Here is a 13,082-nt window from a genome sequence, read left to right as displayed (position 1 = left end):
TGGGAACCCTTAGAACTCATTAAGTCAAGAATCTGGAGACTAGTTATCTCATGAGAAAGAGAATGTTCTGGCTCTAGACACATAATTATATCCTGACTCTCAGGAAAACTGCCTGGTCACTCCTAAAATAAGAGATCGTCTCATATGCTGCGCCATTGTATAGAAGAACAGTATTTAGAGAGAGACCGCCAGAAGGAAGGAACCAATACAGAGGAGAAGACAAAAAATCACAGTAATTATAGCAATACAAATGAGTTAGTGTTTTGCAAACAAATATTAGAGAGAGACTACAAAGTGTGAAAAGGCAGAGATATAATAAGATTGAGAAATGGAGCATAAGATTGAAAACAGGTGTTAGACACAGAATTTCTGGTGCTGAAAACCAGAGGTAGGCAGAAGCGTGCTTCTCTGTTCTTGCACTTCAAAGCTTTGAGATTACTGAGGCTCAGAGAAGGACTGCTGATGAATGATGAAAATCAGGCGCCCAGGAGGTAGGGACAAGGGGATACACACACAACCCAAAAGTCATTTAGTAATTACCGTGAGCTGTACTTGAGTCCAGGGACTTAATGCATGGTTTTAATTTACAAAGATTAAGGATGCGTACATACACAGGTACATAGACATACACAAACACACATGCACATATATATACTTTTTGATGTATTTCCGTACATCTAGAATGTTTACATTTAGCTCAGTGAAAGCTCATATCCCCATAGACCTCCCTCTGCAGATTCCCTCTTTTATTTCAGGTCTAGGAGTGTCATGGAAAGCATAGGGGTGGAGAAGATAAAGCTCACTGCCATAAACGGGCTTAGAGAAACAAAGCAGGTCCTGGGAGCAAACTTCCTATTTCCAAGATGAATTGTAAAACGTGTGTTGAGGGCATTCATCAGGAAATCATGGTTCTGAGGTCATGAAAGATGAGGAAGGTCTACACAGCACCCCATTTTAAATTCCAGAGAATATTCACCTCTGAGTATGGTCCAAGCTAGTAGGACTCTTAGGAAACCTGTTTGCCTGTATTGAGTGGTACTCCTGGGCAAGGAAATTAAAATCATAAAACAAAACAAACAAACCAACCAATAAATCTGTTTATCAAAGAACTGGTTTGAGTAGTAAAAAAACAAAAAAAAGCCCTAGGGATTCTGGTCAGAACAGTCAAAGCAGTTTGCTCGTGTAGAGCTGAGTGTCTCCATATTTATATACAAAACTACTGTAATGTCAATCAACTCTGTCTGATGATATTAAACTTGAAGCCTATCTTACTGTTAATAAGCTCATCAAGGAGGTCTGCCAGTACACAGGGACAGTAGAAGGCGTACATGTAAAGATAGACTTCCCGGGGGAAAGACCCTAAGGCTGTCCGAGCTGTGGCCACTGGCTCAAGACCTCCCCATCAAACCCAATGTACATGTGTTCAACTCCTGCTGCTCGAGCCCCACAGTTTCTGGACATCACTTCTCTGCTCCAGTTTGGCTTTTACTCCCATTCCAACCAGTCTTCTACAGTCAGAACCCTGTTCTGCTCCGTGTCGCCATGGAGAACGACTTCCACTCAACCTTCCTTTCCCCCCTCTGATGAGGAGTTCCATCCTTCTACTTTTTCGCTCACCTTCTTCCACTATCTGTATTCACCCATTTGCTTCAAGCATCCAGGGATTTTCCCCTGCTATGTTATTCCTGGACATCTCTCCATCTCTCTCTACACTTTCTTCCCTCCAGCTTGGACCTCGTGACCCTCATCTCAACCCCTCCGTGGTCCCCCCAATATCAACCATGTTTTTCAGACAGAATCCCAACCCTCAAGCTCTCTGTCTCCATCTTCTACTTCTATTCACAAAATTTCTTTGGTTCTACTACCAAAACACAAAACATTTTTTAGGAAAATAATCACCAAATTATGGACGTTGGTGCCAGTAGACCGTCATGCAGTCATGATCTCTGGCCTCCACTGGGTCTTCCACACAACAGTATCTCTCATTCATTCACCATCCACTCCCAGCCTTTATCCTCCTCTACAAGGTCCTGCCCTGAATCCATTCCTTCCTTCTCAGGAGATGACCATGTCTCCTTCACAGGCGCCCTAGAGATCACACGGGACCATCTGTCCTCAGTTTCCCGTTCCTCTCACCAAAACACCGTTCTGCACTCACTCCATTACCTGCCACACCTGCTTTCGTTTCCATGGAGACAGTATACCTCCTTTCAACCAACTTCCTATTTGCTGCCCAGATTCCCTCTGTCTCCTCAGGAGCCTTCCTCTGTATCTCTTACCTGTCCAGATTTTTTTTCGGTTAACATTGACGGACCACTTCCATAGTCTACCCCAGACACTCAGCTAAAAACCGCATATTTTATTTCATATAAATTCTGTAATAACCCTGTAGATTAGGCACCACTTCCCTGGATTCATTCTGTCTGTCTCCTAACAAAACCTTCCTTTGGTCCTGTCTGGACTTCTAGCTCCAGCGCTCCAGCCCCGCTTCCCTTTACTATCAAGCTTCTTGAAAGAGTAGCCTCTGTCCTCTTCGTCCCCTTCTACTCGTTCCTCAAGCCTTTTCTGCCAAGACTGCACTTACTGACTGAAATAAAAACTTCCTGGGCTTCCCTGGTGGCGCAGTGGTTAAGAATCCATCTGCCAGTGCAGGGGACACGGGTTCGAGCCCTGGTCCAGGAAGATCCCACGTGCCACCAAGCAACTAAGCCCGCGTGCCACAACTACTGAGCCTACGCTCTAGAGCCCACGAGCCACAACTACTGAAGCCTGCGTGCCTAGAGCCTGTGCTTCGCAACAAGAGAAGCCACCACAATGAGAAGCCCGCGCACCACAACAAAGAGTAGCCCCCGCTTGCAGCAACTAGAGAAAGCCCGTGTGCAGCAACGAAGACCCAACACAGCCAAAAATAAAATTAAAAAAAAACAAACAACTTCCTGATTGTGAAATCCAATGGATACTTTTCAGTCTTTATCTCACTTGATATCTGCCACATATTAAAAGTGTTCAAGCCCTTCTGCTTTAAGTATTCTTCTCCAACAACTTTCATAAAAATGCATTTCTCTGATATTCTTAACGCTTTGAAAATTTCTCAACCTGTCTCTGAGGGTCTGTTCCTGAGTTCATCCCTTAAGTGTTGGTGGTCACCAGAGCTCTGTCCTCATCCTCTTCTCTGAGTGATCTCATTCATTCCCACGCTTCCAACTGTCACATGCAAGCCAACAATGTCTAGATTTATGTCCAAGTCTCTGTCCTGAGCTTCACACCCTTATCCCAGGGCCCCACCAGATAGCAACACGATATTCCCAAGATAAAGTCATCCTGTCAATCCCAAATCTATTTCTCCTCCCACATTCCCTAACTTGGTGCATTCAGTCTTCATATCACCATGTAACCAAGACAAACCAGGTAGCATCCAGCCTTGACTCCGGAAATTTTCCACTCGGTTGCAGAGAATGACCTGTACAATTATTTGCTTTCACCCCCAAAATATTGGACAGTTTTGAGAGGTTGGATTTTATGTAATGTTTGACCTTTAGACATTATACTTATAGCCTGTACGTTGCAGTCACCTCTTTAGTGAATATTTTAAGTAAAGCATTTCAAAAATTAATTATAGGAGGTTAGGACCTCAGGTGTGGCCAACCTGAGAAAGAAACAGCTTACTTCGTTAAGAGTAAAAAAGAGGGAAATGTCTTTTGTTCTTTTATTGTCAGAGCAGAGATTTTGTCTGTATTTCTTATCAGCTGCCCATCTGCACTGAACTAAGGCTTTGCGAAGCTTCTGCCTACTTAGGCTGATTCAGTTTCTCCTCAAAATAATATATAGAGATTTGCCTTCCTGAAACAGCATTGGTATATTTTTCTCTGCAAGTCCCTGGTTCTGCCTGCTTACTGTTTTCTGAATCTTTGCTAATACCCACCCAGATAAGAAAATCCAAAAGAGATGGTGAAAGGAAATACCATGAGAGATTTCATCATGTTTACCTTTCAATTCTTTTATTATCATTGGGCATCCGGGTTGAACTGATAATGGAAAAGTTCAGAACCGAAGAGATCATATTCCAAGTAACAGCCAAGTTGAGCCAACTCCAGTAGTTCCCTCTTGTCAAGGAGAGTCCTAGAGACAATAAGACAGACATATTGTTACTCTGTTTGTTTGTTTGTTTGTTTGCGGTACGCGGGCCCCTCACTGCTGTGGCCTCTCCCGTTGCGGAGCACAGGCTCCGGACGCGCAGGCTCAGCGGCCATGGCTCACGGGCCCAGCCGCTCCGCGGCATGTGGGATCTTCCCGGACCGGGGCACGAACCCGTGTCCCCTGCATCGGCAGGCGGACTCTCAACCACTGCGCCACCAGGGAAGCCCCATATTGTAACTCATAAGAGCATATTTTCCAGGTACTTCCCTGGTGGCCCGGGGGTTAAGACTCCAAGCTTCCAAATGCAGGGACGCCAATTTGACCCCTGGTCGGTCGGGGAGCTAAGATCCCACATGCCACGTGGTGTGGCCAAAAACAAACAAAAAAACAAGAGCATATTTTTCACATAGACAGATTCAAAGTTTTAAGCACACCATGTACTGGAATGTAGTTGAAATCAAGTAAAAGAACTTTTAAGTTGGCTTTTATGATGTGACTATAAAATAGTTCAATTTGTTACCAGAAATTAGGGAAAATTCCCATCCAAAAGGGGGTTTTCCCATCTCAAGGACTTGGGAACTATAGACATTTTAATTATGCTGCCATCTCCAAAACAATTTTGTAATTCTTTTTCAGAATTGTCTTCAGGATATGCTCCGTATTCCTTTGAAAATCCTTAGTGGGACTGCTGTGAACTGTGGAAACTATCAGAGGAAATTTGGCATCAGGACTGGAGAATTAGGTGAGTAATACTGATCTGGATAAAACAGGAAGCCAAGGTAAGGTAACAGGGCGATTTTCTTGTGAGGATCTGTTCTAAAATTAATTCCAAAGCATATGTGAATATCATTGCGATTTTTTTTAGAAAAAGGAGGGGCAATACTCCTACAGATATTTATGTTCTGGTGTGTTTATTTTTTAAACAGAATTTACTATTTTATGATAATTTTACGGCTATCTTCTCACTTCAGTAGAGATCATAGTAAAAATATCACTCTTTGTAAGACTGTGTAAATGAATGGGAAAAGGAGAAAAATATAGGATGAGTGCAGGCTACAGACAGAAGAGTTGAGTCTGGAACGAGTAGATTATCTCAAGAAACTGAGACTTTAACAAGTAAAAAGGAGGCCTAAAATTAACTCCCAAAATGCCATCGTAGAGATTCAAGCACAGAGAGAAATAGGAAAGAAAGAAAGAAAAAATCCTACCAGGAGGCAATATGGAAAAAAGGTGAAGGAAAAAATACACCTCATTAAACATTGTGTGAAGGGAGTTAAGGACCTAGAGGAAGGAAGTGATTGTTTGGGATCCAAGATGGGCTTGGAGAAGAGTTGCAACGTCAGATAATCCTTGTCTTATTAGGGTTTTATCCATTCTGATATCCTATTACTTTGGCAATGCCAGGATGCAAGGATTAAAGCACTATTGTATGTCTATAAATCTGCTTCTAAGGGGTCAGAAGTATTTTCAAAGCCTCTCTTCCAAACCCTAGGAGGACCAATTAAGCCTCTGTGTCCGAGTGTGAGAGGGCTCTGCTGTCCTGGGCTGCTGCCGGAGAGTTGGTCTTGACCTTCACTCAGCCATCATATCGTAGCTGGCTCGTTTTTATTCTGTTCACCCGTTTAGCGTAACTTAGAGTTCACGATGTTGTTTAAGGCAGGGAGGCTAAAAACGTCTTTCCTTTATGCTATAAAATGCACATTAGCTCTGTGCTACCTTCTATTAATACCACTCCTTTTCTATCTTCTTACCATGGAGACCATTTTTGCTTCCAAAATTACTAGGCTAAAAGAATATGTGTTTTACTATAGTAAACATATTCTGTTTTCCCCAAAGAACCATGCTTAAAAATGAAATATACACAATTAAAATAACATAAGGGGGAAGAGATAAGTTTAGTATTTTTTTCCTTTTCTAAAATTTTTTATTATTTTTGTCTGTGTTGGGTCTTCGCTGCTGCGCGCGGGCTTTCTCTAGTTGTGGCGAGGGGGGGGCTACTCTTCGTTGAGGTGCGCGGGCTTCTTATTGCGGTGGCTTCTCTTTGTTGCAGAGCACGGGCTCTAGGGTGCGCGGGCTTCAGTAGTTGTGGCTCGTGGGCTCTAGAGCGCAGGCTCAGTAGTTGTGGCGCACGGGCTTAGTTGCTCCGCGGCATGTGGGATCTTCCCGGACCAGGGATCGAACCCGTGTCCCCTGCATTGGCAGGTGCTTCTTAACCACTGTGCCACCAGGGAAGTCCCAGTGCTACATATTTTATCCTCAAAGGACATTTTCCAGAATTACGTTGACTTTGTGTGCACACTGTGTGTTTTAATTTTTATTTTGAAATGTAGTTCCCTCCCCGCAGTAACCTCAAAAACTGCACTTGAAAAATGGAAGTTATCTGAAAAAGTAAGAAAGGCTTAGTTTGTGGAGGTCTTCAATCAGTAGCTCAAAGCATAACGACATATAATAGACAGGATTTGACCATTACAGGTATTTTGGTTATTTCTAATAATATGGTCAGAGGAGGAAAAGGAACTATGTTCATTGTGACCATTGCTTACTTTCTTACTAGGAGCCTTATGTTGCTCTAAGCCTCTTACAAATACTAAGTGGCACATATTAAGGGTCTTCTATAATGAGGTCCTCTCTCCTGAAGTTCAGACCTGCATGCCTAATTGCTTGCCGTCTCTACTTGGTTGTCTAATAGGCAACTCAAGCTTAACATGCCTTGAACTAAACCCCTCATGTCCTGCCCCAAACCAGCTGCTCCAACTAAGTTGATGGCAACTCCATCCATCCAGTGCTCAGGCCAAAAATCCTGGAGCTTTGTCCTCTTTCTTCCTCTGAGTCACTCTACATCTAGCCCATCAAGATAGACTTTTGCTTTGACTTTCAAAATAGGACCAGAATCCAAATACGTCACCACCTCCCCTGCTACCCTCCTGGTCCAAAACACCATCTTCTCTTGCAGGATCCCTGCAATAGATTCCCAAGTACTCTCCCTACTTCTCTACCTTTCCTCTGTTACAGTCTATTCCAATACAGCAACCAAAATCTATCTACACACCTAAGTCAGATCGGGTCTCTCCTCCGCTCACAACCCACCAATAGCTCCCCATTTCCCTCCGAGAAAAAGCCAGGGCCTTAACAGTGGCCCACGAGGCCCTAGGTGATCTTCATGGATGTGGTCTTCCAAAAACCTCATCTCAGAGAGGGCTGGGGAACGTAGGCATCTAGATCTCCAGATGTCAATTATATATAAATCCTGCCTGTATTGGAAATGTTATCGGAAGAATGGTACCATAGGCAGGGATCACTTTCTAGAGGAAGACGAACATGTTCAGTAAGATTCATCTACACGTGGAAGTTTCAAATGTAATCCCTGGGAATTCTTACCCTGTAGAACAGCACGTAGAAAGGAGTGTGTCTTTGAGGGAAATGGTCCCTCTGTAAAACACTCTTAAAAATTTCACAGTCATATGTAGGCGAGAAAATTTCAGAAAAGAAGCAATTAAGCTGATTTTTTTTTTTTTTTGTGGTACGCGGGCCTCTCACCGCCGCGGCCCCTCCCGCTGCAGAGCACAGGCTCCGGAGGCGCAGGCCCATTGTCCATGGCTCACGGGCCCAGCCGCTCCACGGCACGTGGTATCCTCCCGGACCGGGACACAAACCCCCGTCCCCTGCATCGGCAAGCGGACTCCCAGCCACCGCGCCACCAGGGAAGCCCCTAAGCTGATTTTGACCATCAGGAGAATGCTGTTTAAAAAGGAGGCAGACAAATTTGCTGTCATTAGAAAGCCAGGATAAATATACACACATACATACATACATACATACGTACACATACATACAGGTATGTACATACATACATACATATTATTATTATTAGTGACATTTGATGATGTGACACACCCTAGATAACTGAACATTAGTGTGAAGGCAACTAAGATATGAGTGCACTTAAATTCTCCCTATTGAAGGAGGAAACATAGTATAAAATCCATGGGGAAAAGTAGGTCAATGATCAGACATACTTTTCAGAAGACAGCCCTGAAAATAAAATGAGTTTGGTATTAGATATTCATGAGGCGGTAGGATGGAGAAGTAGGTGAAGCAAGAAAATAAAACAATAATCCTCAGGCAAAATAAACGGCCCTTTCTCGTTTAATCTTTACAAAAACGACATGAGAAAAGTATGATCATCCCCATTTTATAGATGAGGAAACTAAGTCTCAGAAAAGCTTGTAAGTCTCAACTTCCCAAAGGAGGAGGTGGTGAATAAATGCAAATTGCGTTCATCTTCAGAAGCCATGTTCTTAGACCCTGCTGCCCCTTTTGTGATGACAGCATTCACCCGCCTCAGCTGCTCCATTCCTTACGTCAGCACTTACCTATGGAGAAAAACACCCCATCACAAAAGCATCTCACCTTGCACCGTGAATGTCTAACAAGGTGACTTAACTACATTAAAGTGACATTCAGCTGGATGACTTCCAGGGATTGTCAAGGTGCTACTGAAGTTGCATTTATGCATGTGAATTTTTTTTCACTTGGAGAAAGGATTGACCCCAGATGTCAAAATGGTACCAGGGGAAAATGTACTCTGCCTGACGTCTGTCAGAAGAGGATTAAACGGAGGTCCTGCCCCTCCATGATCTCATAGCACTTCTTACAAGAGCGAAGGTGTCAACCGCAGCCAGTTTTCCTCATTCCATATTCTATATGCATGAATAATTATATTCTCTCTTATTCCAGTCTTCCCCAGCCTTTAAGGTATATATCTTTCACATCTTGCCCTAAATAGTCAATGAGGTGACTCTGAGATGCAGAAGAGCTACTGCATTTCACACTGGAGAAAGTCCCTTCTTCCAGGTGAATGAAGTTGATTGCAATGTCATTTGTAAAATGTCCTGAGATTTCCCAAGAGGAAGATGAGGTGCTCGAATCAAGTATTTGTTCTTGTTATTCATACTATATCATTTCTTTTGTTGCATGTTTGACACTTTTGCTCTTCAACCAGTAAACAGATTCTCTCTATGTAAGGAACGGGCTTATATTTATGACAAATATATTGCTATTGACTAAGAAAATGGTTCTCTGATGCCATTTGGCTATCTTCATTTTCAGAATATGGTTATCACGTACATACATGTTTTAAGGCCAGTATTAAAACGTAAGACAGTTGGTTCTGTTTTTCAAACCTCTTTATATTCTAGATCTGATCCAAGAGCTGAGGGGTGTAGTTTAATGTCAAAATGCACTCTGAGTGGGAACAAGGAAGTCTGTGTGAAGAGATAATTTAGACAAGGAGCTTTGCGCTCTCTGGGAAGCGAGAACTAAGAAGCAGAGGAAAGGATATAACACGTGGTGTTATCAAGATGATGACATTACCTAACATTTGTCTTGGGTTTTTATAGTTTCAAGATACTCGCAAATACATGATTTCATCTCATACATTCAAGCACACCTTCATGAATTAATACAGCCAACATTTACTGTCTTGTGCTATCACCTACCCCGTGCTAGCCTTTGTGCTGGGATACTCCTATGAATAAGAAATTTAAGCTGCTGTCTCAAAGAACTGAAAGTCTAGGGAAGGAGATAGATATCTAAATTAATAATTACAATTAAATGTGTTGAAAGCTTTTTATAGTACAAATACATACAAAGTATTATGAAAGAATAATGAAAGAGGTGACTCCTTTGAGTTGAGTCTTGAAGAAAACTATTTAGATGTAGGTTGGTGGGGTTTAAGTGTCCGGTGACGGATGGATGATCCAGGAGAACACCTATTGAGAGGTAAAAGAGCTTGTCATTTCTAGAAGATAAGGCTGTAATTTATCAGAGCTAAAGTGCATGAGGGGAGAAGCTTCTATCCATCCATCCATCCATCCATCCATCCATCCATCCACCCACCCACCCATCCATCTAATAAGAAATTGTTGATCATCTACTTACTACGAAGTATGAGCTGGGGAAAAAAAAACAAATAATACAGGGTCTCATCCTTCAAGAAGATCAGTGTCTGTTAGGGAAAAGAGACATGGAAACACAGAATGGCTTTTCAGACCTTACCAAGTCTAAGAAAGTACTACTAGGAACTGGGTTGACACAAAGAAGGAGATATCAAACACTGCTTGGCTCATCTAGGAAAAGCTTCATAGAGAACAAAATCTCTGATGAGTTGTATATTGAAGAAAGACTCTGCCTAGTAGAGCAGAGAATAGGGTATTTCCACCAGACGGACTAGGTTGGAAATAAGTTACTCAAAGTCACGGGCAGTGTGGCTTTAGCCCAGATTCTGCCTATGCACTAGAGAGGGTGGGAGATGAGATGGAGAGATGGGTGGGGACCAGATGACCAAGATGTTTGGATTTTGTGCTGAAGGTGACACAGAACCACTGAAGGATCGTAATTCGGGGCGGGGGATGTAATCAGATGTGTGTTTGCAAAGATCCAAATGATGGCAATTTGGAGGCTAGATTAGGGAGCAAAGCTAAGGGGGTGGTTCCTGTTTGGAGACTATTACAGTAGTTCAGGCGACAATGAGGACCTGAATTAAGTGAACAACAGAGGAATAGATCAGAGGGGCTATATTTGGAGATCTTAGTGTGGTAGACAGGTTTTAACATGTGGGGCTGCAGAGGGGAGGGGACTTTAGACTAACATCTGGGCGAATAATACTGTCATTGACCAGAATAGGGCAAGAAGGAAGAGTAAGCGGTGGGACACGGTCTCCATAGTGACAGAAGTGTAGAAGGAGAATCAAGGGCCTGCCACGGGCAGTTCATTAGATGTTGGCATCATTAAATGCTACCACGAGCATGGAAAGGGCAGGTTCTGAAACTCATAATGAACTGGTGAAATACTGATGCTGCATATGAACACGGTTGCAGAAATGAAGAAACTAAAGCTTGGGTCTTTTAAGTGATCAAGAACCCAGGAATTCCAGGAACTCCTAGGCTAGTGCACTTTCCATTATACTGTGCAGTGACTGTTGGAATTCATCAGCTACTACAGTCTGTGAATTCCAGGGCCTGGAGGGTAAGCGCTGTGAGTGTCGCTGTATTTTGAGACTGGACTAGCTCAGGGCCTGACACATACAGAAGCACAGAATATCTTCACTGCCAAAACTTATGAACTCGACCAAGTAATTAAAAAAAATTTTTTAACTTAAAAATACGATACTAAGGAGATGCTTATATATAACCGATTTATTTAAAACAATGTTTAATTTCAATGACTGATTATTATAAAAATTGTTTACCACAAAAGAACTCCAAAAAAGTCCTGTCTCCCTCTTCACTGAATTTCTTAATTTAAAACCAATGAGTATTTGTACAGATAGTGTCATGTGGGATTCTTTATAATTTTATGAGAGTTCTTCAACAACCACTTAAAGGAATTATTAAACTCACCTAGAATTGTTGATGTAACAACCTAAAATAACTTTTAAAATAGTTGTAATGCAATGTTTAAAAGAAATTAATGTATAAATTACTATAACCTAATAAATTCAACGTTAATATAATTTTAAGACACTACGTATATTTCTGTACCATTAACGGCAGTTGCAACTTACCTACAAAATCTGAAAAATTCTTAATTGGTGAATTTCAATTAATTTATTTTTTAATGTCAAAAATAGAAACTGAATAGAATGAAGTAAGTTTTTAATGTACGGCCTAAACATTGTCTATGACTAGAAAGTATAATTTATTATTTCAATTAAATATTTACCAGGAACTCTGGTTTCACACAAACTCAAAGCCATCAATTCAGATGGTGCATTCACATTAATATACTAGTTTATTCCCATATATGTAGGTACCTTAAAGATTCTTTTGTCTTTTTTAGAGGATTTTTTGGTGATAAAGCATTACTTGTATGGAACAGTCTTTTCAACTGTAAGGAGTAACTGGGAATGAAAAGCAATAGAAAAATAATTCCGATTGCAATGTATTTATTTTACATATTCCTCATTATCTATATCTGAACAGGCGTCTTCCTCCCACGTGATTCAGTTCTCTTCTTGGGTCTTTATCGTACAGACATGTTTAATGATGTCATAGGAGGGAATGACGTCACATTTTCAATATTATGACATAAGTGTAGGCTTGAGGAAGAGGAACAGATGGCTGCAAGAGAAAAAAACTCTTGTTTAAATTACACCAAAACCAGAAGTTGGCTCTGAATTGCGAAATGTAATTAAAACCTCATTTTAAAATGGATTTCACAGTTTATCCACCCTAGGAAGAGCTTTTTACCATATGAACTTTCCAGCTACCACAGAGCACAAAAGAGGTTGCGTTTTTCATGTAAGCGATACCCAGTTCAAGGAATGATGGTATTGAGGAGAGTGAAGATAAATCTCATAGACATGGCAATCCTTTTTGTTATAATGTCACATTTCACGGGAATGGTGTCAGAGTCATGAAAAATGTCTCTAGAAGAAAAAAATTACTTGTGGAAGCTTTTGGTGGGTATAATGTATCAGAGAGAATACAGGACTGGTGCCTTCGTTTGCTCTTGACATTGGGCTGATTCGCCCAAGCGTCTTTGTTAAAGAGTGCGATTTAGGATACTCAACACATACCAATTACCAGCATAACTTAATTGTATTTTATTCGGCACTTTTAGGTATATTAAGTAGTTTTGCTCCATTTCAGTTTGTCCAGTATTTGCCTGGATTTTCTATTTCTTTTAAAATAAGTTTTGCAATGAAAGGAAAACCATGATAAACGATAATCGGGGACATTTGCCTAACACATTAAGGGTTAAAAAATAATTTTTCTTAATGCCTTTTGACAGATGAGCAAAAGACTGGAGGCTTAAATGACTTGCTGACGGTCACTTAGCAAGTAAGTGCTGGTGTCAGAAATAGAATCAGACACAGTGACCCCAGCACTCCCTTTCTCCATTGTCCCAGGCAGACATAGAATAGGCACTGCATTCATGAAAGA

At 41.6% G+C, this 13,082-nt stretch overlaps 2 protein-coding genes across 2 annotated transcripts in view; one reads left to right on the top strand and one right to left on the bottom strand.

The window, feature by feature from the left end:
- RSU1 (Ras suppressor protein 1) overlaps nt 1–13,082 on the top strand; it is a 366,553-nt gene that overhangs the window by 271,120 nt on the left and 82,351 nt on the right. Inside the window, exon 9 of the transcript XR_010934332.1 lies at nt 4,774–4,879. The gene's annotated coding sequence lies outside the window, so the exon portion shown is untranslated. The remainder of the gene's footprint in view (nt 1–4,773; nt 4,880–13,082) is intronic.
- PTER (phosphotriesterase related) overlaps nt 1–13,082 on the bottom strand; it is a 65,374-nt gene that overhangs the window by 3,514 nt on the left and 48,778 nt on the right. The window contains 2 exon segments of the mRNA XM_067704254.1: nt 3,987–4,013; nt 4,015–4,119. Coding sequence (XP_067560355.1) covers nt 3,987–4,013; nt 4,015–4,119 — 132 coding nt within the window.

The sequence above is a fragment of the Pseudorca crassidens genome, chromosome 1 (genome assembly GCF_039906515.1).
Source record: "Pseudorca crassidens isolate mPseCra1 chromosome 1, mPseCra1.hap1, whole genome shotgun sequence".
In the NCBI taxonomy this organism is placed as follows: domain Eukaryota; kingdom Metazoa; phylum Chordata; class Mammalia; order Artiodactyla; family Delphinidae; genus Pseudorca; species Pseudorca crassidens.
Note: the sequence above shows the minus strand (reverse complement) of the source record. Positions and strands in the feature narration are given on the sequence as shown.